Source organism: Fusarium odoratissimum, assembly GCF_000260195.1.
Source record: "Fusarium odoratissimum NRRL 54006 unplaced genomic scaffold supercont1.10, whole genome shotgun sequence".
Lineage (NCBI taxonomy): Eukaryota > Fungi > Ascomycota > Sordariomycetes > Hypocreales > Nectriaceae > Fusarium > Fusarium odoratissimum.
In genome coordinates, this window is record NW_022158696.1 from 695,030 (window position 1) to 716,760 (window position 21,731).

Consider the following 21,731-nt stretch of genomic DNA (forward strand, 5'->3'; position numbering starts at 1 on the left):
TAAAAAGTTTACCTTATTACTTAGGATCTAGGTCCTAAGTTTTCTTGCCTCCCCTACATGCAACTCATCCTTGCACCTAAAACCATCACTGCGCTCGAGGGTCGTATTACTACATCGATTGACATTCGGGACTTGTCAGCGATTGAACAACTAAGCTTAAACGATATAATGATGTTTCCACAGAATCTCGAAAAACTTGCAGTTCGCACCTAACTATACCTACTACTATTGAGAGATTTGTGGGCTGTCTCCGAAGAGCTTTGCCTTTATTTCGACACGATTTCTTTAAGTGACAGTTTGTAATGATCGAAGATACCCTGGAGGGCGGTTGTTTCTTGCCGCCTAAACGGCTGGTTTTCGACTGGCGACCCTTATGAAAACGCATTTTACCATTGTTTTCTGATTTACACAAGCTGGGCATGCATCGGATGATCTATTGTAGACACGAGCAGCAAAAAGCTGCCATGGTCCGCAACACTGAACGTTGGAGGAGACTCCTCACTTGGTGCCGTTGCTAAGAGTACAATTCTTTGGCAGCGTGCAACCCTGGGCCACAGCGTCTACGAGAAGCTGGGGCAGTAGAAGGAGCATTGTGTCGTTCTATACAAGGACATCTCAGGCTAAAAGAAATGCTGCAGCTTTGCGTCTTGTGTGCTGGATACTCTGTTCCTCATGCGTTGCGTTCTGATAGCATTGCCATTCACCATTTCACTGTGGCACAGCGACGTGAGATACCTTGCTATTGCTACTGAGGTACTCTAGTCACTTGGGTGATCGGCAGAACGTTCGCAACTCGATTCTGTATTCTAACAAAAGCCCCAAGTGGCGACTTGACATGAGAAGCCCTGGTAGGTTCACAACCCCGTGCGATAGGATGTCGCATTTAACTCACTCAAAGACGCACGCAAGCTTGAGTAACGGAGAATGAGGAGACGACTAGTGACCTGAAGCGTGAGCTTTCTTGCCATCTGAGAGATCAAAGCTACTATGAAATTGACCTGAATGGGGTAATAATGGATGAAAGCAATATTGGGGAAGTTCAGGTCGGACTTGATCCATCACGAATACATCTAGGAATAGGGAATATCGGCTCCAGAAGTGGGAAATGATATAAAAGGGGTTGGGTTGGCAAGCCCTAGTCCATCTGATGTAGTGAGTTGTACCATAGTAACCATGAGAGTTTTTCCAAGTCGCAACGCCCGCAACTCAAATAAGCACAGCAAACAAACGGGCTCCGAGCAGCATTTGAGAAATTCCACTAACATATGATTCAGCAATACAGATGCAATGTCCAAGAAGGGGGAGTGTGGAGTCAAGGCAAATGGAGTGATGGGCAATGGAAATCGCACAGCGCATGAAACCAAAAGAGAGCAGGAGAGCACGCAGCCTGTGAAGTGCGTCTTCAACTACAAACTACATTTGTGGTAACTGCTAGATATAACAGTCTAGATCAAAAGAAGACTGACATTAAAATTCACGAGCTGTAGTGATCATCTGTCACAGAGATATCTGGCAGTGTACCCCTTTCAGATAGTCTTGGCTGGACTCCCAAGAGTACAGCCATGTACGAATACTTGGGAGGGGCATAGAACGACTGATGACAAGATGACTTGTGTGAGCAAAAGAGGCGGGCGAATGTACCGTCAGAACCAGCGGACGGGACAGAAAGAGGAAGATGAAGACAATCTTGGCATCAGTCGGACGAAGAGTGGCGAGTACTTGAAACGAAGGAGAGGTACTTCTGCGATGTCTGCGTGACCTCTCGAAGACCTCCCCTTGGGTCGAAGACAGGCTTGAGGGTAGGCCCGGGTTGGCAGGGTTCAAGACTGAGGAGAAAGAATCAAAGCACATCTCATCAACATGGAGCCAATCTCAGACTCTTACAGTGTGCCAAACACTTTGTCACTGATCTTCTGTCTTCGAGAGAGCTGGACTCAGGTTCAGGGACCCAGTTGCATCGGGATAGATGCAGGTCTCGTCTAAGGTGGGAGAACAAAATCAAGGATTCTCATCCGTCCGGGTAAACATATAGCGTCAAGGAGCATTTCGGAGCACGAATGACCAAGTTATTGGGCTGACGCGAGAAGAGAGGCCTATCAGGACATCCACAAAGAGCCACATCATGAGAGTATCACGCCGAGGTTTGACGGCACAGGAACAGTTGACAAGGATGAAGATGGCTTAGACCCTACGATGTAGCCCGTTTGAGCTTCCGGAACAAACAGAACCGTTCAAAAAGTTGAAGGAACCCCTCAATGGATCACCGTCGAGACCGGGAAGCGGACATTATCATGATGCCGAGTTGAAAAGTAAGTCAAGTTTGTGGAGGAAGTTGATGTTTCAAGGTGTAGGTATGGATTGTCGTTGATAAAAGTCGGGGCTTAGCTTCATGCACGATTCGTATAGCATACCCTTGTCACACTTGTCGGCGTGCAAGAGGAGGATCAGTACGTTTAGGGCGATCCAAGCGAGCGATGAGGCTCAAAGATGAAGACTGACGCACTATCTGGGGGTCATGACAGACAGCAGAATAGCAGGCTAACCCCTGTCAAATCGCTATACGAATCGTGCATTAGCGTGGTGCTGATGATTGGCCTTTGGGGATTTCTGGGGCAGATGGGCCAGAGTTACCTGATGCTTTGCAGAAGACTCTGCGGAACAACAAGTACCTCAATTTCCAGGCGCATGGATCGCCTGTCAGACCTGTCCTCTGATTGGCTGGGTCCCCTGAGGGAGATTGCTCCGAACGGCCAACTGCAGCGCGCCAATAGCACAACACGTTTTCTTATTCGGATTCCCCATCGCGAGAATTGTACTTGGGGGACGGACGGCAACTGCAAACTGCAACTTTTGGGTGTTGTTGGCAACACGCCCCCCTCCACCAACTTTTTCCCTCTTTCTCCATTGTTTGGTTTGTTTTGGGTATTCTTCACTTGACTCTTTTCTTTTCCTTCTTGTCGGGATATCGGTGTCATCGCCAAACCTACCTACAGCGGATACTGTCTACCTAATTAGGCATTTTTATCTGATGCCCTAGTCTTTTTCACTCCAAGACACTGTCACCGCCCCCTGTTCCTGTATTTGGGTTTGTTTGCTTTGATTTACCGTGCCGTCCACAGCTGCATCTCTGGCTTTTCAAAGTGCATCTGAGGCGTCCAGTCTGATTGCTTCTTTCTGTTGTCTTGCGCACTGTGGGTGGGAAAAAGCACAGTCTTCCGTCTGTGTGATCACAGCCTGATTGACGGTTCAGGCTCTCAGGACTTGGCTCCAGCTTCTTAGTCTCTTTCTTGGTTCTGCCTCTGTTCAACTGTCCATTATATAAAGGCTCTCCCGAGCCCTTCCTTCAAGATGTCTTCAAGATATTCACTACGCCAAACTCCCAGGTTTGTTTGCATCTCTATTCCTCAATCCCAAATTTTCCATCATGTACTAACTTTGCGCCTCCAGGAAGAAGGAACTCTTCGAGGGCATGGTTGAGACCCCTATTCGTCGCTCACGTTCAAATCGCCGCCAGACTTCCCAACCTCTCTCAGACGTCGAAACCGAGTCAAACTCTGCCGCTGAGGCTATCTCGCGACCTACTCGCCGACGCACCGCTAGGTTCACCGAAGAGCTCGACGAGGACACAGATTCCGACAACATGGGAGCTGTCAACAGAGCCTCCAATGGCAAGACCAACGGCCATGCCAATGGCCATTCAAACGGTGGTGTCACCAATGGACACGCCACCAACGGTCATGCTACATCCAACGATGTTTCTGGCGCTGCACCGATCAATTCAGTCATGGAGAAGACCGAGGGCGTGCCTCAAGACCCCAATGTGGTTGATGGCTGGAGGCCTGGCCAGGATCCCAAGATTGACTACTCTGGAGAGTTCGAGTTTGGTGGTTCTTTGGGCACCGCTGCCATGATGATACTCTTCCCTATACTCATGTGGTATATGTGGATTGGCGCCACTTACTACCATGGCAAGTTTCCCTCCCGTGCCGAGGGTCAGTCCTGGGGTGAGTTTGCCGCTCACCTCGTCAATCTGGTCTACACTGGTGCATTCCCCCGCCTCCAGGTCTGGGCCTGGTACTGGTCTTATCTCATTGTTGAGGGTGCCTTTTACTGCCTCCTCCCCGGTGTCTGGGGCTATGGCAAGCCTCTTCCTCATGAGGGCGGCAAGCAGCTTCCCTACTACTGCAGCGCCTACTGGAGTCTCTACACCACTCTTGCTTGCCTTGCCTTTCTGCATTTCTCTGGTATCTGGCCTCTGTACACTGCCATTGATGAGTTCGGTCCTCTTCTGTCTGTTGCTATCCTCAGTGGCTTCCTTGTCAGCTTTGTGGCCTATTTCTCTGCTCTTTGGCGTGGCAAGCAGCACCGTATGACGGGCTACCCCATCTATGATTTTTTCATGGGCGCCGAGTTGAACCCCCGCTTGTTTGGCATTCTCGACTTCAAGATGTTCTTCGAGGTTCGCATGCCTTGGTACATCCTGCTCATCCTCAGTCTTGGCGCCGCCGCTCGTCAATATGAGCAGTACGGCTACGTCTCTGGTGAGGTTTGGTTTCTCGTCATGGCTCACTTCCTCTACGCCAACGCCTGTGCCAAGGGAGAGGAGCTCATCATCACCACCTGGGATATGTACTATGAGAAGTGGGGTTTCATGCTCATCTTCTGGAACCTCGCTGGTGTTCCTCTCTCTTACTGCCACTGCACTATCTATCTAGCTAACCACCACCCTGATGTGTACCGCTGGAACCGCGGCATTCTCGCCGCCATGTTCGCTGGATACCTCTTCTGGTACTGGGTCTGGGATAGCTGCAACAGCCAGAAGAATCGCTTCCGCGCTATGGAGAAGGGCAAGTTGGTCCTACGCAAAACCTTCCCTCAGGTCCCCTGGCAGACCATCCACAACCCCAAGACTATTGTTACCCCTCAGGGAACTATCCTGGTTGACGGTTGGTATGGTCTTGCCCGCAAGATTCACTACACTGCCGATGTGTGGTTCGCTGTTTCTTGGGGTCTGATTACAGGCTTCGAGAGCCCTTTCCCCTGGTTCTATCCACTCTTCTTCTGCGGTATGATCGCTCACCGTGCTGCTCGAGATATCACCCGTTGCCGTCGCAAGTACGGCGACGCTTGGCTCGAGTATGAGCGACGTGTACCTTACCTCTTCATTCCTGTAAGTTTCCACTAAAGCGTTGCTTGAACCCTGATACTAATAGTCTCTTAGTACGTCATCTAAGGAGTCGACGAGGCCAATCGGGAGCAACTCAGACTCGTTCCGCCCCCGAGGGACACTTAGTGCCTATTTATTATTCTCAGTCAGTGGCTCTTGATGCCACTAGGTGTTTTGGTCAGTGGAAAGCTGTACATGGAAACAAAAACCGTTATCATGTCTGGGAGACAAAAAGGGAAACCCACAAACGAAGAGATGAAGAGACGTAATACGAAGGGGGTATATAAGGAAGCTGTAGACATCAGCCTCTATTGGTTTTTATAAGGTGTCGACTTGCTTTGGGAGGTTTCTAGATCTTGTAATCTTTGGCTCGCATTTGCATACTTGTTATGAGGCGAGGATACTATAATAAACTGCTGTATTGATACACCCGCATTGAGCATTACACCTTCGGAACAGACGTCGTGGGCACTTGCAACGGCTTGGCGTGTACCAGTTGTCTCAGTACTTGTACATTGCCCGTCATAATCGGCGAAGTATGTGATTGTAAGATGCTAGCTAACTACTTCGATTGACCTGACGATGTATAAAAGGGACATATACGTTAAGTTTCGGTACAAAAAAAGAACAATTGGCAATAGCATACACTAATACTCGAGTTCCCTTCACCGTCTATGATGAGAAGCCACCCAGAGAATAACACGCATGTTGAGAGTATTTTACAGAAACCATCCTCCTATTTCATCCCAGCCCCTCTTCTCTCATAATAGAAAACAAAAACAGTAGCTCAAGTCCATTATTCCATGATTGCGCGAAAAAGGGGCAGGTATGAAACCGTGCCAACCCAACGCCAGCGTTCACAACATCTACTGCACCGTCCATGTTCGGGACAAGGAGCAAGGAAAGTTGCAAGCGCTATTAGTGTCCATTCAGTCGACCATACCCTGAGCAGCTCTTATGATTGAGTTCGATCTTGTCAGGCTGTCATCAAGGAAGGGCTCCTGTTCCGTTGTTGATTTAGCATACAGCATCAACGTTGGCCTTGGAGTTCATGAGGAGGGCAACGATGAGACCGTAGAGACCTGTTCAATGTTAGCCAATTGGCCATGTCAGATTAAGCAACCAAGACGTACCCAAGACTTCAGCGAAAATGAGAATAAGAATCATGCCGACGAAGAGACGGGGCTGCTGGGCAGTTCCTCGAACACCAGCATCACCAACAATACCAATGGCGAAACCGGCAGCGAGACCAGCAAGTCCGACGGAGAGACCAGCACCGAATTGAATGAAACTAGTGAACAGAGGAAGGTCCTGCTTCAAGCCATCGGAGATAAGGACAGAAACGACGAGGCCGTAGATACCAATGATACCGGCCATAATGACGGGAACAATGTCTGGGAAAGTTAGCATCGCACAGTTCGTGGGGATTGGATTCCAAGGGCTGCGTACTCTTGACGATCAAGTCGGGGCGGAGGACACCCATGGCAGCGATACCGACACCCGACTTGGCGGTACCGTACGAGGCGCCAAGGCAGGTGAAGACAATGGCGCAGGTGCAGCCCATAGCACCAAAGAAGGGCTAAATGATCGTTAGCGATGTGAAGTTCGATATGAAGTCGATATCGTCGACCGCCTCACGATGGAGGTTTGGGTGTCGCGAGGTGACGTCGACGGCATGGATGACGTGGAGGACTAACCGAGTAAACGGGGCTGCAGAGACGCGCATGTTAGCTTCAATCATCAAGAAGGATGTAGTGCGAGGCCATTCCGATGGCCTTTCGCGTTGCTAGGCGATGCCTGGAGCTTCCGATGATGCATAGGGAGCTTGATGATGATGGGGGCAAGGAGGCGCGCAAGCACGTACCAAAGTTCGCTAACCATCTTGACGGTTGTTTATCTGAGGATGAAGCTGGTATCAATCGAACAATATCGTGTTCAGGAGTCAGAAGGTGTGTCGAGTAATCGGAAGACGAGCTAAGCTGTCGGGAGATGAAGTCGTTGGATAACGGGAACCGTTTGCTTGGGGTTTGAGACGAAGATGTCGAGGTGAAGGTGTGCTTGTTAAGGTCTCATTCCAGGTTGGCGTCTGGTTGGCGGCAAGGTTTTGCTGTACTCTATTGGGAGGGAGAGGCACGGGGAGCATTACATAATGCACTACGGGGCGGCTGGTGTTTCGGATAAAAGATGGGCCAGTCAGACCGGTCACTGACTGGTGGGCTCGAAACAGGAGAAGTGGAACCAGGAAAGCCTCGCAGTAGCAAGCCACACAAGGCTCAGCGCGCCACATGTGAATTTTTCTGCCGCCTTGGCGCATATTGTCCAGCTTCTTCTCTTTTTTTTCTTCTTCCTTCTTGACTTTGTCGATATATCACCAACCACGTTCCTCCTCCAACCTCACTTTTCAGTCCTCAGGGCGAGCCAACGCAAGGAACCCTGAACCTCATACCATCTTGTACGCTCGACTCGACTATCCTCAAATTCCAACAAGGACCAGCGACTGACTATCATCGATTAGAAACTTTCCTCAAAACCCTCGGTCTAATCTTCCACAATGTCTGAGAGTGCTGGTATGACCAATTCCCTCGCAGCTCTCCTGTAACCATTCGCTGATGTGTCGGTAGCCTGGCCCCTTGCCGATCAGAAGCTCGAGCAGGAGCTTCTCGATCTCGTTCAATCTTCTCAGCGTAAGTCATCTTCAACAAGACCCAATCCAGACCAATTCGCTAACGTACTTCACAGATGCCCGCCAGCTGAAGAAGGGAGCTAACGAAGCCACCAAGACACTGAACCGTGGTGTCTCTGAGCTCGTCATCCTCGCTGCTGACACTCAGCCCCTCGCCATTCTCCTCCACCTTCCTCTTCTCTGCGAGGACAAGAACGGTAAGCGCAATTGGTAATTCTGATGCAGTCTGGGTTGATTGCTAACTTGTGCTTGATAGTTCCCTACGTTTACGTTAGCAGCAAGATGCACCTCGGCCGTGCCTGTGGTGTCAGCCGTGCTGTCATCGCCGCCAGCATCACCAGCAACGACGCCAGCGAGCTCGCCGGCCAGATCCGAGCCATGCGCGACAAGGTTGAGCGCCTCGCTATCTAAGATACCCCACGACGAGGAGGAAAGCAAAAGATGGAAAACATTTTCGTCTATGGACAGACAGTCCTTGAACGACTGCTTGTTGCTACTCAGATTTGTTTCCGAATTCTTTATTTTCCGGGCTTATCTGGTGCAATAATTGGTGTATGACATTGAGTCCTCCTGGGTATAATAGTAATATCATCAACTGTCTATCTTGGCGAAATCAAAGATATCCAAAGCATCTCTAAAGCCCAATACGAAAACGAGCCAAAGTGGATATATCGAAATAATTTCCAAATGCGAATGCGCTGTCGGCGGTTATTTTGCGCTATGCTATAACGGATGCAGTGAAATGCCAGGTTATGACGTCTCCACCAGCCAAAAAATTGACTGAACTGATGCGGTCATATCAAGTGTAGTAATAGCCGCTCGATTCGATCCTTACCGTCTCTTGGGTGAGCTGCAGCTTGCCCCAGTTCCTCCTGCAGCTGCTTCGTAACTTGTCTCGTCTCTGTTTATTCTTTCTGAATCGCCAATCTCTGATCTTGCTTCCCTGTATTTACCTTTGAATGCCTGTCAAGTGCCGTCGATAAGAACTACGTGCCCCCGCACAATGCCATCCATTGCTCGCAAGCTCCTCATCTGCGCAGCGATAGATGGGCTTATAATACAGCCACTCTCTTCCAAAGGTCAACGACCTTTTCAGCCAGTTCGACTCAAGTATGGCGACGCGTCAATCTCTCATGTTCCGCGTGAACATGTCCCTGACGATTCTAAGCCAGATTCTTCGTTTGAAGCTTTTGGAGTGATTGGTATGACACTGGATGGCCCCGCGCTTATGACATGTAAGACTCGAGACTGACGGACGCGACAACTATAGGCATTATTGCAGTCTCGAAGTTAAATTATCTTGTTACCATCACACGGCGCCAACAAGTCGCACAAATCTGTGGCCACCCCATCTATGTCGTTACCGAAGTCGCCCTTACACCATGCACATCCAAGGCCAGCGCTGAAGAATCAATAAGGAGGACCTCAGGTCACCTATCACGCCAAGCACAAGACTCAGGGGACGAGAGTGATAGTAGCGATGAAGATGTTGAACTGCCCTCAAGAACGTCAGACGAAGTGGAAGACGCCGTCGTTGAGGACGACGATGCAAGACCTGGGTCAGCTAGAAGCCGCGTCGCTGAAGATGTCATTCGCAGGAGGGGCAGCTACGGGCGGTTTGCTCAACGTTGGTTCAGTCGAAGTGGCTGGACTCTAGATCAAAAGAGGAATATGGGCTTGAGCAATTCATCCAGCGTTCCAGAAAATAATGCTCCTGCGACTGAGACATCCTCAGAGGATGCGCAAGAGGGGCTCGATAAGGTCGTGCCCAATGAGCCCGAGTTATTGCCAAAACTTTTGCGAACCGCCCATGTTCTCTTTGGTTCATCGCGGAGTTTCTACTTCTCTTACGACGTCGACCTCACTCGCTCTCTCGGTGACGGATCCATACCCCCGAACAGCGAGAGCCCTCTCCACAGCCAGGCGGACGAGGTCTTCTTTTGGAACCGCAATCTCCTGAAACCTTTCCTATCAAGCGGACAAGATTCTCTGGCATTGCCGTTGATTCAAGGATTTGTTGGACAGAGGACCTTCGTCGTCGATAGCCAGCCTCCCCAGAGCGATGACACGGGCAAAGATTCCGTCGAACTCTCTAATCTTTCATCTTCGAAAGAGCTGCCAGCCTCTCCTCCAGTGCTGAGTTCCAGGGCATCCATAGACCTTCGGTCTTCCGAGAGAAAGTATCTAATCACTGTGATATCGCGCCGGTCCACAAAACGAGCTGGCTTACGGTATCTGCGTCGTGGCATTGATCAGGATGGTTTTGTTGCGAACATGGTTGAAACCGAACAGCTTCTTTCCACGCCAACGTGGGACCCCTCTTCAAAGACATACTCCTTTCTGCAGGTCAGGGGAAGTATTCCCCTATTCTTCACACAGTCGCCATATGCTTTCAAACCTACTCCTATTCGGCAACACTCTGAGGAGGCCAATCAAGCTGCGTGCCGCAGTCATTTCGAAAGTCTTTCCAGGAATTATGGCCAACTGCAGATAATCAATCTCGTCGAAAAACATGGGGTCGAGTCCATCATCGGCTCTGCATATGAGACAGCCGTAGAAGAAATCAACAAGAATGCCAGCGAAGATCAAAAGATACCTTTTGAATGGTTTGATTTCCATGCTGCTTGTAGAGGCATGAAGTTTGAGAATGTCAGCATGCTATTAGATCAGTTGAGGGACAAGATTGAGAGCTTTGGAAGCACTATTCAAGAGGACGGAAAGCAATTGGCTCGACAGCAAGGTGTCTTCCGAACCAACTGTATGGACTGCCTTGACCGAACCAACGTCTGCCAGAGCTCATTCGCAAAGCATATGCTGGAAGTTCAGCTCAAGGAGGAAGGCTTTGACATGAGTGTGCAGTCTGATCAAGTGACTGCTTGGTTCAACACCCTCTGGGCGGACAATGGCGACGCTGTGTCAAAACAATACGCATCGACAGCAGCGATGAAGGGCGACTACACAAGAACACGGAAGAGAGATTATCGTGGTGCGTTGAACGATTTGGGTCTCGGTCTTGCTAGATACTATAGTGGGTATGTATTCCAATTCCCCCTTCTTGAAGGCTCAACCTCTTGCTAACCAAGTCAGCATGGTCAACGACTACTTCAGTCAAGCAGCCATTGATTTCCTCCTCGGCAACGTAACAGCCAAAATCTTTGAAGAGTTTGAGAGCGACATGATGACGAAGGATCCAGCGGTATCCGTCATCAAGATGAGAGAACTAGCCGTCGAACTATGCCAGAAGCGAGTTATAGCCGATGAGAAGGAAGAGTTCCACGGCGGCTGGGTTCTCTTAAGCCCTACCACACCTGATGCTATCAAGTCCTGGCCACTCGAAGAGGTTGTTCTGTTGTTGACAGACGCAGCTCTCTATTCATGCCGCTTTGACTGGAAGTCTGACAAGGTATCCTCCTTTGAGCGTGTCGAGCTCGATAGCATCACAGGCATCAAGTACGGCACTTATATCACCTCCACCATCTCCCTTTCTCACATCGACGAGATTAGGAATGCCGGCTTTGTGGTGACATATAGCCCCGGCAAGAGTGACATTCGCCGTACCAACACGCGAACCTTTTCAAGTCGCGGCGAGATGACAGGTAAGGAGAATGCTGCCGAACAAAAGGATGCCAGCATTCCCGCCAGCCTAGCCAACTTGCTTACCAGCAAGTCCTCATCTTCTTCATCGCCGAGTGTTCGCCGCCTGGTCTTTAAGGCGACAAATGTGGATTCCTCTGTCGCTGTTGTGGGCGATGATGGTCCGAAGCAGACAGAGACTCAGCAGGTTTCCACCATTTGCGGTGACATTGAGCGACTGGTGCTGGAGAGACAGGTGGAGCATCCGGGCGAAGAGAGGAAAAGGCTTATCGAGACCGGCCCCATCATTTCTCTAGAGGAGGCCAAGAAGAACACAGGACTGTTAGAACAGCTAGGACACTCACTCAAGAAGATGGTGTGGGCTTGATAGATCCCGCCATCAAAGAAACGGCATAAACGATCTATCCCCACACAATACGGTATAAATAATGCAAACAATAGATATCACGATCATTCTCAAGCTGGTGTTTCTCAATCATGGCTTTTGTAAGCGGTACAAGTGCATCTGGTAGCGCATATTCTCGAGCGGGATTGGATAAGACAAGCCTTCTGGTAGACGAAACCAGATGGAGTCGTCCGACTGTAGCTTTTCCCAGGAGTATCCAGGCGTTTCAGTTTCTATGAGGGTGTGGTCGAGAAGCCATTGCATAGGATATCTCTTCTTCTCTTTACCCAAAGCTGCCTCAGAGTAGCTTCCCGGACTGTCCACTACGAGGACCAAGCTATCAGATGCCAGGACCTGCCCAAGATTCTTGAGAAACTTCGTCGTCTTGCCGATACCTGCTGTTGTGTACAGTTCATTGAGTGTGAAGAGAAGAGTCAAGATGATGGGTACTCTGCCATTGGCACATTGCGCTGAAAGAGAGTCCATGTCAAGATCCAGGACATCTCGCTGCACCACGTCCAGTGAAAGTTGATTATTTTCCAGCAGTGGGTGATTGGCCGCCTGGCGTGCCGTGGATGCATATTTTGAAATAGGTGGAGGATTGACGGTGCTGGATTCAAGAAGAGAAATGACCGTTGTCCATGGGCCCGAATCGAGAAGAGTTAGATGGCCATCTGTAGCAGTTGTCTGGAGATAAGAGGCAAAGGCAACGTGCTCAGCTGCACAGCCGCCTACAGACAACATTCGAAGAACGGCATTGCGTCGAGTAGAGGTGCTGTCAAGTTTGAGATCCTGAAAGATTTCTAGTTCAGTCCCTTCAGGCTTGTCATTTGCATCATCCTGGGTTGACCCGGCGATCTTTGTATATGATACTGAGCCCTCCTTGGTGATATTTTTGTTATCCTTCGTCTCTTCCTTAGCAATCAGAATCCCGTCAAGGTGCTTCTTGATACTGAGAAACACGGCAGCATAGCATAATGCTCGTGTGGGGCTCCATCGAGCAGCATAGGCTTCGAGGTAGTCCTCTCTCCCAAAAGCGGCAGCAAATTCTCGATTAAACAAAGCTTGCTTTATCTCCTGAAGCAGCCTTGAGAAATCATCTGAAGTCAGAACATTGTTGAAAGCACTCGAGAAGATATTGAGAAGACGCTGCTGCTGCTCTTCGCTTTGTAGAGCTGGTGAAGAGGTTTCTAGCGGGGCAGATGACTTCTTGGAGCTCTGCTTTGAACTCGAACTTTGCTTTGAAGGAGCAGCCTTTTTGGAGGGGCCCGTTTTCTTGACCATTTCTCTTCACTTGTATCTGGTACTAGCTCATTGGCTGTATTGATTCGGTGAGTAATACCAATATCGTCGATATCGTCGGTTGGTGGTTGAATTGATTGATATCAGGAAAAAAAGATCGGACATATTTTACCGATGAAATCGAAAACCCCCCCACTTTGGAATCATGGCTGCCCTAAGGTGACTAGTAGTACATAAGGTACTATGTAGATTTCCATTTCTTCCCTTGAGCGACGAGGATGGATGGGTATGGCGGTTCTTCGGGGTACGGAACGGCTGGATGTAGGTGGGATTGAATAATGCAGTGTCATGTTAGCAATCAATCTCGTGAATATTATCATATCACATTCTGTTTATCACAGTAAGTTGGTCTTGGTGGCCGGGCCTACGGAGAGTTTTAGAGCTCTTACATAGAAATATCATATCATTCATCAGCAGTTACGGCATCATTGATAAACATCAACATAGCTCGTCCTTTTCCTCATTGGTTTCAAAAGTGCTACCTCTACCACACCTTTCGGAAGATGAGAGAACAGCTTGGTTGTTTTCTCTCCGACTATCGCTCCCCATCATTTATTTACCCCCAAAGTCGGATATGTCACTAAGGTTAGCTCGCTCAACCAAATCATTTGCGGATAAAGCACATCATGACTTTTGATCCGACTTTGATCCTCTCATTAATAAGCGCACCTGTTGCGGAGGCAGACACAAAAAGTAACTCGTACGGCATGGTGTCCGAAACGACTCAACACCTGGGAGCGATCGGAGTTGCCCCTCTACAGTAGAACCCCTCGTGGGGGTGTGTTTTAGGCGTACCAATTCAATTGAGTCTCTCGAGTTTCTAGGTTGTCCGTCCGTCTGGCAACTTTTTGCCTATTTCTATTCTGGCCGGTTAATTTGATCAGACTCAGACGAAACGCGGGAGCTATTGCAGTTTTGGATTGAGGGAAATACATGGCGTGGAATCATTTGGCTAGTAAGCGGCGCCAATATCTGGTGTTTATTACCTTGCCTTACCTGACCTTACTTGCAACCACCTCACTGTGGCTGACATGAAAATTTGATATGGCCAAGAATCGCCAACAAAAGCGACAATGTATGGTTGAGAAGAATCTTTCTGGCAATGACGAAGTGGCCAAATCGACGTCACAGCAGCGAGGATTTGTTCCAATGGCCACTTTAAAGTACAAGTGCCGCTGTCAACTATGGAGATCCATCCATTGGAAGCCATGGGATTCATGCTGATGAAATAGGGTCCACAAGTGAGGACCTCCCAAGATCAACGAAGTTGCTGGGAGCCAAATTATTGGGTCTATCCTGAGCACGTAGTAGATCTGGTGCTTATGAATGGGCTTTAGGGAAATCAGAGCCGTGACTAAGTCTAATTGAATTGCATTAGTATTCATTATCAAGCCAAGCCTCAGCCCGTGTCAACAGTTCTCAAGAGAGGAATCAAGTTGAGGTGCAAGCTGCAGTTACAGCGGGGAGGGGCACCCTGAGCACCCTAGGCGCCCTGGCGTCACTGGTTTATCCTCCCCTGCAGCCCAAAACTGTCCCCCACCGGGGACTCCACTCGGCGTGTCGCCGGCCACACTGACCTCGTTTCGGCGGAGGGAGCGGAGGGAGCGGACGCTCTGTATTTGGTGAGCTTGAATCTGAGTTTGGGTCATGATTCTCAAGGTGAAGATGGCGGCTTACCTATTTGGGGTGGCTGATTCAACCAAGTACAGTACATAAGGCATGCAGCAGACAATGAAACTTTTGACGTCTTGGGTAGAGCTTCGGCCGCCCAAGGTGGGCATTAGACATCCATCATGAGGGGAGTGAGGCGAGACTACAGTCACCATGAGCAGCCTCACTATTCTTCTCAGTTGAGCTGAAAAGCGTCAAGAGAGCCGAATACCTTGAACTTTAAGATCCAATGCTATCGGTATCATCGTATATCGTAGGAGACCTCAATCATTAGTTAGATACCTTATGTACTATACCTCATTTCGTATCATATAGCAACACCGCGGGATATCGCCCGGTCGAATTTTCTCAAGGCTGGCAGAGAAAAATGGAGACCACTAAACAATTCATGACACGACCCCTCCACCCTCCACTGTAAAGGTAAGGTAGGTACTAGGTAGCGTAGAGCGAAGAGCGTCGTAGGTAGACGTCAGACGTGAGGTAAGGTACCTAAGGTAAGGCAAGGCAAGGTGCTGGCTCCGTTTATCTTTCCGTCATTCTACCTCACCCTCTCTTTCTTCTTTTTTTTTCCCTCCTTTCCTCTTCTTTTCTTCTCCTCCATACAACCAAATACTCATATACATATTCAAAATGGGTTACGGCGAGATTGATCAGAAGGCCATCAACACCATCCGTGTCCTTGCGGTAAGCTCCCCTCCCTTTTGCTTTGCTTTACTTTGCTCTCGTTTCTCTTGGGCTCTGCGCAGCTGAATTGGCTTTTACCCCGCCACGGCTGCCCCGCCATTTTACCATGAGAGATGAGACACGAGACGCGCAACAATGTGATGAGGACAATATTCTCCAGAGAACTCTATTACTTGGCCTCATGGCAGTTGCACTTGTATTTGCTGTGTTCCATTGAGCCCGCCAGCCTCTCAATACCCTCACTATGAACCTCCAGAACAACATGAGTACTAACGAGCTGTCAACAGGCCGATGCGACCGCTCACAGCAACTCTGGACACCCTGGTGCTCCCATGTGAGTTTCACCACCCTTCGATGAGCTGAGCGATGAGAACAACACACTGACATTGTCGTCACAGGGGAATGGCCCCAGTTGCCCACGTCCTGTTCAACAAGTTCCTCAACTTCAACCCCAAGAACCCCGACTGGTTGAACCGTGACCGCTTCGTCCTCTCGTAAGTTTTGTCTTGATTTACACATTACGAATGCGCCCATGACTGACTATTTTGCGCCTCAGCAACGGACACGGCTGCATGCTTCAGTATGCTCTCCTCCACCTTTTCGGTTACGATCTCAGCATCGATGACCTGAAGGCTTTCCGAGTATGTAGCTCACTCTCTGGCTCTAACCCTTGCTTGCTCACACATTCCTCAGTCCGTCGACAGCCGCACTCCCGGTCATCCCGAGGCCCACGACACTCCCGGTGTTGAGGTCACCACTGGCCCTCTCGGCCAGGGTATCTCCAACGCTGTTGGTCTAGCCATTGCCCAGGCTCATACCGGAGCTGTCTTCAACAAGGACGGTTTCCCTCTTGTCAACAACTACACTTACACTTTCCTCGGCGATGGCTGCTTGATGGAGGGTGTCTCCAGCGAGGCCTCCTCTCTGGCTGGTCACCTCCAGCTTGGCAACCTCATTGCCATCTGGGACGACAACAAGATCACCATTGACGGTGACACTGCTGTGGCTTTCACTGAGGATGTCCCTAAGCGATACGAGGCCTACGGCTGGCACGTCGTCAAGGTCGACGATGGTGACCACGATCTTGCCGGCATCGAGGCTGCCATTAAGGAGGCTCAATCCGTCACTGACAAGCCTACCCTTATTCAGCTCCGAACCACCATTGGTTTCGGTTCCAAGAACCAGGGCACCCACGGTGTCCACGGCTCTCCCCTCAAGGCCGACGATATCAAGCAGCTCAAGGAGAAGTGGGGCTTCAACCCCGACGAGAGCTTCGCTGTTCCCCAGGAAGTCTATGACTTCTACGGCAAGCGATCTTCTGAGGGTGCCGCTCGCGAGCAGGAGTGGAACCAGCTCTTTGCCAAGTACAAGGAGCAGTACCCCAAGGAGCACGCCGACCTCGTCCGCCGCATGTCTGGCGATCTTCCCGAGGGCTGGGAGAAGAGCCTCCCCGTCTACACCCCCTCCGACCCCGCCATTGCCTCGCGAAAGCTCTCCGAGACCGTCCTCAGCAAGGTCGAGAGCGTCATTCCCGAGCTCTTCGGTGGTTCCGCCGATTTGACTGGCTCTAACCTGACCCGATGGAAGGAGGCTGTCGACTTCCAGCCCAAGTCCACTGGTCTCGGTGACTACTCTGGCCGATATGTCCGCTACGGTGTCCGTGAGCACGGCATGGGTGCCATCCTCAACGGTCTCGCTGCGTACGGCACCATCCTGCCCTACTCCGGTACCTTCTTGAACTTCGTCTCATACGCTGCCGGTTCCGTCCGTCTGTCCGCTCTCTCTCGCGTTCGCACCATCTGGGTTGCCACCCACGACTCTATTGGTCTTGGTGAGGATGGTCCTACTCACCAGCCTATTGAGACTCTTGCCCACTTCCGCGCTCTCCCCAACTGTCTTGTCTGGCGACCTGCCGACGGTAACGAGACCAGCGGTGCTTACTACGTCTGCTTGACCTCCAAGCACTCCCCTAGCATCATTGCTCTGTCTCGACAGAACCTTCCTCAACTCGAGGGCTCTACTATCGAGAAGGCCGCCAAGGGTGGTTATGTCCTGCGTGAAGTCGAGGGTGCCGACATCACCCTGGTTGCCACCGGTTCCGAGGTTTCCATTGCTGTCGATGCTGCCAAGTATCTCCAGGATAACAAGGGCATCAAGGCCCGTATCGTCTCCATGCCCTGCTTCGAGGCTTTCGATCTCCAGGACAAGGAGTACCGCTTGTCCGTCCTTCCCGACGGCATTCCTTCTCTGTCCATTGAAGTCATGAGCACCATGGGCTGGGAGCGTTACACTCACGAGCAGTTCGGTATCAACCGATTCGGTGCTTCTGGTGCCTACAAGGATGTCTACAAGGCAAGTTTGATCGATGATTGTTTACACACGATAGAATATGTGACTAACCCCTATTATAGAAGTTCGAGTTCACCCCTGAGGGCATTGCCAAGCGCGCCGTCGCCACCATCGACTTCTGGAAGGACGTCCCCAACATCCGATCCCCCATCAACCGTGCTTTCCAGCAGATCATCTAGATCAAAGATAATAACGAATAAAAAGAAACGAAGGATAAGAATAAAAACACCGGGAAGATACCAGCCCGGACAGAATGATTATGCAAGTGACGACGATGGACTTTGGAGCAAGGCTTTGTGGATTTATAGCAACTTAGACACGTACTACAAGATGAAACTGAATCTTTTAGAACAAAGAACTTGACTTAAGTGAGCCATTTCGTGCTGTGATATGCTGTGTGGTATCTGCCTGCCATGGGATTCTATCATCTATGTAGTCAAGACAGCTTTTACTGGCATGAACTCATGATCCCAAATGTCAAATCATGCGATTGCGTGTCCACCCCATACCATCTTCCTCGAAGACGGTTTTCTTGTGTGAATGCATTCTCCGTAAACCCAGACTCTCATGACTTTTCTCCGTCTCATCAGAGAACAAGATGACAATCCGAGACGCCAAAACTTTTATCCCGTCATTGCTAAGCACTTTTATGTCGTTCTCTCACTTTGATTCGTGGTATCGCATCGCATCGCATCGCATTATATCGCTTCGTAAATGTAATTCGTCATATCATGTGAACGACAAGCACCCCAGCTGGTGGGTGTTTCTGCAGCCTGATCACTCTGGCCCCTCGTCGTTTGGGCGCTCTTGACTACTCTCAGCAGCCCACTCCCTTTGGAATTCTCTTCCCACGCGCTCTAGCCTTGTTGATGCGCGGCGGGCTTCTCTCGCTTCATCTGCGGACCCTGCGACGACCACACCAACGAGCAACGGGGCCGCATCCTCGGATCGCGGATCGTCATGGGACGGCGCAGGTTCAGACCGAGGTGCTCTAGAGTCGGGGCCGTGACTTGACCCAGGCGCTGAACCCGGGCGGCTAGAGGCGGTCGCGGCAGCGTTGTTGGTAGCTGCATCGACAGCGTCGCGAGGATCAAGATATGAGTGTATTACGACAGGCCCACGATCAGGGTACTCAACCATGAGACGTTGGGGGCGACCGAGACCGAGTCGCTGAGCGGCGGTCTGGGAGGAGAGGGCGCTTGAGGTAAGAGCTGTGAGGGATTCGAGGTGTGATTGCGACGAGGCCGAGGTGATGAGCGGGGTGAGGGTGACGTCGGAGAGATGGAGAGAGAGGGTGGGGTGTTGCGATGGGAGGTTGGCCATGATGATAATGGCGAGGGCCAAAGCTGGCAGTTTCCGGGAGAGATCGACTGACTATGAAAGTTGAGGATATTCGGCGCAAAGGGAGTTGGGCGCAAGAGGAATGGATATTGTTGAGAGAGCGAGAGAGTGAGTGTGGAGGGGGGTTTAGAGAATTAGGTCATGAGCAGACGATCCGCTGTTGGAGACAAGACGGTCTTTGGGCAATGAGTGACAACTCGACAAGGGAGCTTTTTGGCGCCTTCGCTTGGGGCTTGGCTAAGGTGGCACAGGCTGGAACCCCGCTGTGAACTCGGCTCTGTCACTCCCCTGCCTCGAAGAAGCAAGAAAACCTCTGACGATGAACCAAGGTGCCAAAAATCCCTAATCTAAGCCCTCCTAAATCTATACCAAGTTATACTAAACTTACCTGGGTCTTTTTGTCATCAGAATAGACGTCTTAAGTTTTCTTGCCTCCCCTCTGACTCCTACCAACGTTGCAGCGGGATCCACTGGAGATAAACGCAGGGTTGTTGTGAGGAGGGGAAGCTGTTCATGATAAGGTTGGATCTTTTCGAGTTTCTGATATCAATTGGTCTCATGAACTTGCGAGATAAGTCGGGAGCTATAGTATATCTATACTTATCAGTCTACGTTATGTAATACTAGAAATGAGCCTTTATGGGGGTGATTTCATCAGCTTCAAACCCCGATATCATGATATAGCAGAGCAAGTTCCCCCGCCTTTCTAGGTATCCATTCCCCACTGAAGCATTGATAGTGAATTTAAACGGCCGAGGCCACGGAGCTCAAAGCAACCTAACTACCTTACCTTATACCGCCGTTTTCCACCAGCTTAGGCCAGATTCAGACAGCTAGAAGGACTACATCACAGTCTGTGTGGGGAGAATGAGAAGCGCGACTTTCCCATTGTGACCCAATTGCGATTGCGGCACTTCTCCTCCTAAAAAAGAATATCACAGAAGGAGAGCTTCCCTTCACCCCGGATTGAGGCTAAGATAGAGGGGGGATGGCGTCAGACGGCGTTATGCCGTGATTGGTTCTTGAAGAGGATGGTTGAAATCGTGGGGTACAGTTAGATGCCAGGGTTTCTGACGATGGTTCCATTGCTTGGCTTCCTAGTTTGGGCCGGACTGGACTGAGGTGAACTGCAGAGGGGGATTTGTGGGTTGAAAAGTAACATATGCCTCATGTGGTGGATATTCGTATACATTCTCGGACTATCAGTAGGTGTAATGAGATAGAACTGATTGTATTCAGGTCACGTTCCTTCTTTGCCGTGTGGCTGTAGGATGAGGGTAGCTTCCCTGCATTATCTGACTAACAACGAGAGCAAATATAACCCCACGATGGTTGAAGATAAGAGACAGAAGAGTGAGTCTCAGTGTTGACACATGATACACAATCGCCACGAAGTTTTCTTGCTAAGAAGACATTGGCATTCTTGCTGGTGATATATTTCTATTGCTTGTTTGCTCAATTGCGTGCCTTTTTACTATATTTCACAAATAACGGCCCAGGTCTAGCAAAAATGATCGTAGCGTCCGTATTGAATGACTACATATGAGTCTCTGTCTTTTTTTTTTTTCTCCTTTGGACAATATTCCCGCTCTTTTGGAGGTATATAGTTTCCCTGTTCTTCCAGAGTTTACATTATCTTGGAGGTCACAGTGAGGTACGAAGTCCCCTGAGAAGACCAATGCACGACACCAAGAAGTATCAACCTCGCCTCACCTACATAGTTCAACTCTTGGCCTTGGCCATCTCATGGTTAGCCGAGACCTCTCTTCAGTCGCCATTAAATGTTAACATGCCGTCGAACGTTGCGCTGGAGCTTGCAAGATCAACAAGGCGTCTTTCCTACTGTCGCTTCAAACGGCGAGACCATGGTACAGCTCACGGGAGGCTTGTCACTGTGGTGTGTACAGACACGTTCTATATATAGCATCTGAAAATTGCTTCTTAAGTTTCTCTTGAGTAGCCAAAACAGATATGCTTTAGTGTTAGTCTGGGTTGCTCCTCTCTGCTTTCCAGTATGACAGAATACACTTTCTTTAGCAAGGCTTGCTATTTCAGTTATTTTATGTGACTTCATGTGGCTACCTAATTCTTTGTGAGAATACTTTCTTGATGAGTACTTAGTGCAACCAGGATATTAGTGAAACACAACAAGGGGTTATGGTTAATTGATACCTGGATCTATGATCCCCAGGTTGATCTCCCGGCTACTCTGGTTCTTGTTCTTGTTCTTGTTCTTTTTCTTCTGGTCCCCTTCGAGGCAACTCTTCACTCTCTTGTTCTTCGATTTGGATTCTCTCAGACTTTCTACGTCGGACTCACACAGCATGATAGTGAAGAGCTGTTCACTACGACATTTTCTACCAAGTTCTTCATAGTCTCGAGAAGGTATTTGACATCATACATGACATAACTCGGGGAAAACGTTTAGGTTTCCAGTTGATTTGTAGGTTTTCTTTCCTTTGTTACAACGAAGTATCAAAGGCCAAAATGAACCTTGGTATAAGGAACTGGAGCACTAGACTCTTCCAAAAACTTACCTACTAAGACAGGCTGTC

General features: G+C 49.8%; 8 protein-coding genes across 12 annotated transcripts; 4 read left to right on the plus strand and 4 right to left on the minus strand.

Annotated features, from left to right (window-relative positions):
- Window positions 1-507: 507 nt before the first annotated feature.
- FOIG_07164 (uncharacterized protein) lies at window positions 508-1,898 on the minus strand. Its single transcript, XM_031206575.1, has 2 exons — window positions 1,467-1,898; window positions 508-936 (listed from the first exon to the last, which is right to left on the minus strand). Exon 1 carries the CDS (start codon window positions 1,849-1,851, stop codon window positions 1,498-1,500), a length of 354 nt encoding a protein of 117 aa, XP_031063694.1. The 5' UTR covers window positions 1,852-1,898; the 3' UTR covers window positions 508-936; window positions 1,467-1,497.
- Window positions 1,899-2,804: 906 nt separating this feature from the next.
- FOIG_07165 (delta24(24(1))-sterol reductase) lies at window positions 2,805-5,653 on the plus strand. Of its 2 annotated transcripts, XM_031206576.1 has the most exons (3): window positions 2,805-3,383; window positions 3,448-5,170; window positions 5,222-5,653. In XM_031206576.1, the coding sequence occupies exons 1-3, from the start codon at window positions 3,349-3,351 to the stop codon at window positions 5,231-5,233; spliced, it is 1,770 nt and encodes a 589-aa protein (XP_031063695.1). In that variant the 5' UTR covers window positions 2,805-3,348; the 3' UTR covers window positions 5,234-5,653. The 2 variants fall into 2 exon arrangements, with proteins under 2 accessions (XP_031063695.1, XP_031063696.1); XM_031206577.1 differs by having other exon boundaries at window positions 2,805-5,170.
- On the minus strand, window positions 5,618-7,273 carry FOIG_07166 (V-type proton ATPase proteolipid subunit). The gene is made up of 5 exons (XM_031206578.1): window positions 7,032-7,273; window positions 6,865-6,877; window positions 6,617-6,746; window positions 6,301-6,561; window positions 5,618-6,249 (listed from the first exon to the last, which is right to left on the minus strand). The coding sequence occupies exons 1-5, from the start codon at window positions 7,046-7,048 to the stop codon at window positions 6,185-6,187; spliced, it is 486 nt and encodes a 161-aa protein (XP_031063697.1). The 5' UTR covers window positions 7,049-7,273; the 3' UTR covers window positions 5,618-6,184.
- Window positions 7,274-7,718: 445 nt separating this feature from the next.
- On the plus strand, window positions 7,719-8,261 carry FOIG_07167 (ribonucleoprotein-associated protein; the record flags this gene model as incomplete). The annotated part of the gene is made up of 4 exons (XM_031206579.1): window positions 7,719-7,734; window positions 7,789-7,851; window positions 7,907-8,047; window positions 8,107-8,261. 4 exons carry the CDS (start codon window positions 7,719-7,721, stop codon window positions 8,259-8,261), a joined length of 375 nt encoding a protein of 124 aa, XP_031063698.1.
- A 592-nt stretch (window positions 8,262-8,853) lies between these two features.
- Window positions 8,854-11,811, plus strand: FOIG_07168 (uncharacterized protein; the record flags this gene model as incomplete). Its single annotated transcript, XM_031206580.1, has 3 exons — window positions 8,854-9,052; window positions 9,121-10,882; window positions 10,938-11,811. The coding sequence occupies 3 exons, from the start codon at window positions 8,854-8,856 to the stop codon at window positions 11,809-11,811; spliced, it is 2,835 nt and encodes a 944-aa protein (XP_031063699.1).
- Window positions 11,812-11,919: 108 nt separating this feature from the next.
- Window positions 11,920-13,113, minus strand: FOIG_07169 (uncharacterized protein; the record flags this gene model as incomplete). Its single annotated transcript, XM_031206581.1, has 1 exon — window positions 11,920-13,113. One exon carries the CDS (start codon window positions 13,111-13,113, stop codon window positions 11,920-11,922), a length of 1,194 nt encoding a protein of 397 aa, XP_031063700.1.
- A 1,706-nt stretch (window positions 13,114-14,819) lies between these two features.
- FOIG_07170 (transketolase) lies at window positions 14,820-19,559 on the plus strand. 4 transcript variants are annotated; one of them, XM_031206582.1, is made up of 6 exons: window positions 14,820-15,486; window positions 15,774-15,820; window positions 15,885-15,980; window positions 16,043-16,127; window positions 16,180-17,838; window positions 17,898-19,559. In XM_031206582.1, exons 1-6 carry the CDS (start codon window positions 15,433-15,435, stop codon window positions 18,012-18,014), a joined length of 2,058 nt encoding a protein of 685 aa, XP_031063701.1. In that variant the 5' UTR covers window positions 14,820-15,432; the 3' UTR covers window positions 18,015-19,559. The 4 variants fall into 4 exon arrangements, with proteins under 4 accessions (XP_031063701.1, XP_031063702.1, XP_031063704.1 ...); XM_031206583.1 differs by having other exon boundaries at window positions 15,549-15,820; window positions 17,898-19,487; XM_031206585.1 differs by having other exon boundaries at window positions 15,549-15,820; window positions 15,885-17,838; window positions 17,898-18,374.
- On the minus strand, window positions 17,957-19,548 carry FOIG_07171 (uncharacterized protein). Its single transcript, XM_031206586.1, has one exon. The coding sequence runs from the start codon at window positions 19,156-19,158 to the stop codon at window positions 18,613-18,615; it is 546 nt and encodes a 181-aa protein (XP_031063705.1). The 5' UTR covers window positions 19,159-19,548; the 3' UTR covers window positions 17,957-18,612.
- Window positions 19,560-21,731: the final 2,172 nt, after the last annotated feature.

Excerpts from the sequence above, each read along its gene's own strand:
- FOIG_07165 (XM_031206576.1), top strand. The coding sequence starts at position 3,349 with ATGTCTTCAAGATATTCACTACGCCAAACTCCCAG. Across the intron at positions 3,384-3,447 it reads TCACTACGCCAAACTCCCAG|GAAGAAGGAACTCTTCGAGG; the intron begins GTTTGTTTGCAT and ends TTGCGCCTCCAG.
- FOIG_07171 (XM_031206586.1), bottom strand. The coding sequence starts at position 19,158 with ATGGCCAACCTCCCATCGCAACACCCCACCCTCTCTCTCCATCTCTCC.
- FOIG_07170 (XM_031206582.1), top strand. The coding sequence starts at position 15,433 with ATGGGTTACGGCGAGATTGATCAGAAGGCCATCAACACCATCCGTGTC. Across the intron at positions 15,981-16,042 it reads CGTGACCGCTTCGTCCTCTC|CAACGGACACGGCTGCATGC; the intron begins GTAAGTTTTGTC and ends TTTGCGCCTCAG. Across the intron at positions 16,128-16,179 it reads ATGACCTGAAGGCTTTCCGA|TCCGTCGACAGCCGCACTCC; the intron begins GTATGTAGCTCA and ends CACATTCCTCAG.
- FOIG_07166 (XM_031206578.1), bottom strand. Across the intron at positions 6,562-6,616 it reads CCCCGACTTGATCGTCAAGA|ACATTGTTCCCGTCATTATG; the intron begins GTACGCAGCCCT and ends TAACTTTCCCAG. Across the intron at positions 6,250-6,300 it reads CATTTTCGCTGAAGTCTTGG|GTCTCTACGGTCTCATCGTT; the intron begins GTACGTCTTGGT and ends AACATTGAACAG.
- FOIG_07164 (XM_031206575.1), bottom strand. The coding sequence starts at position 1,851 with ATGTGCTTTGATTCTTTCTCCTCAGTCTTGAACCCTGCCAACCCGGGC.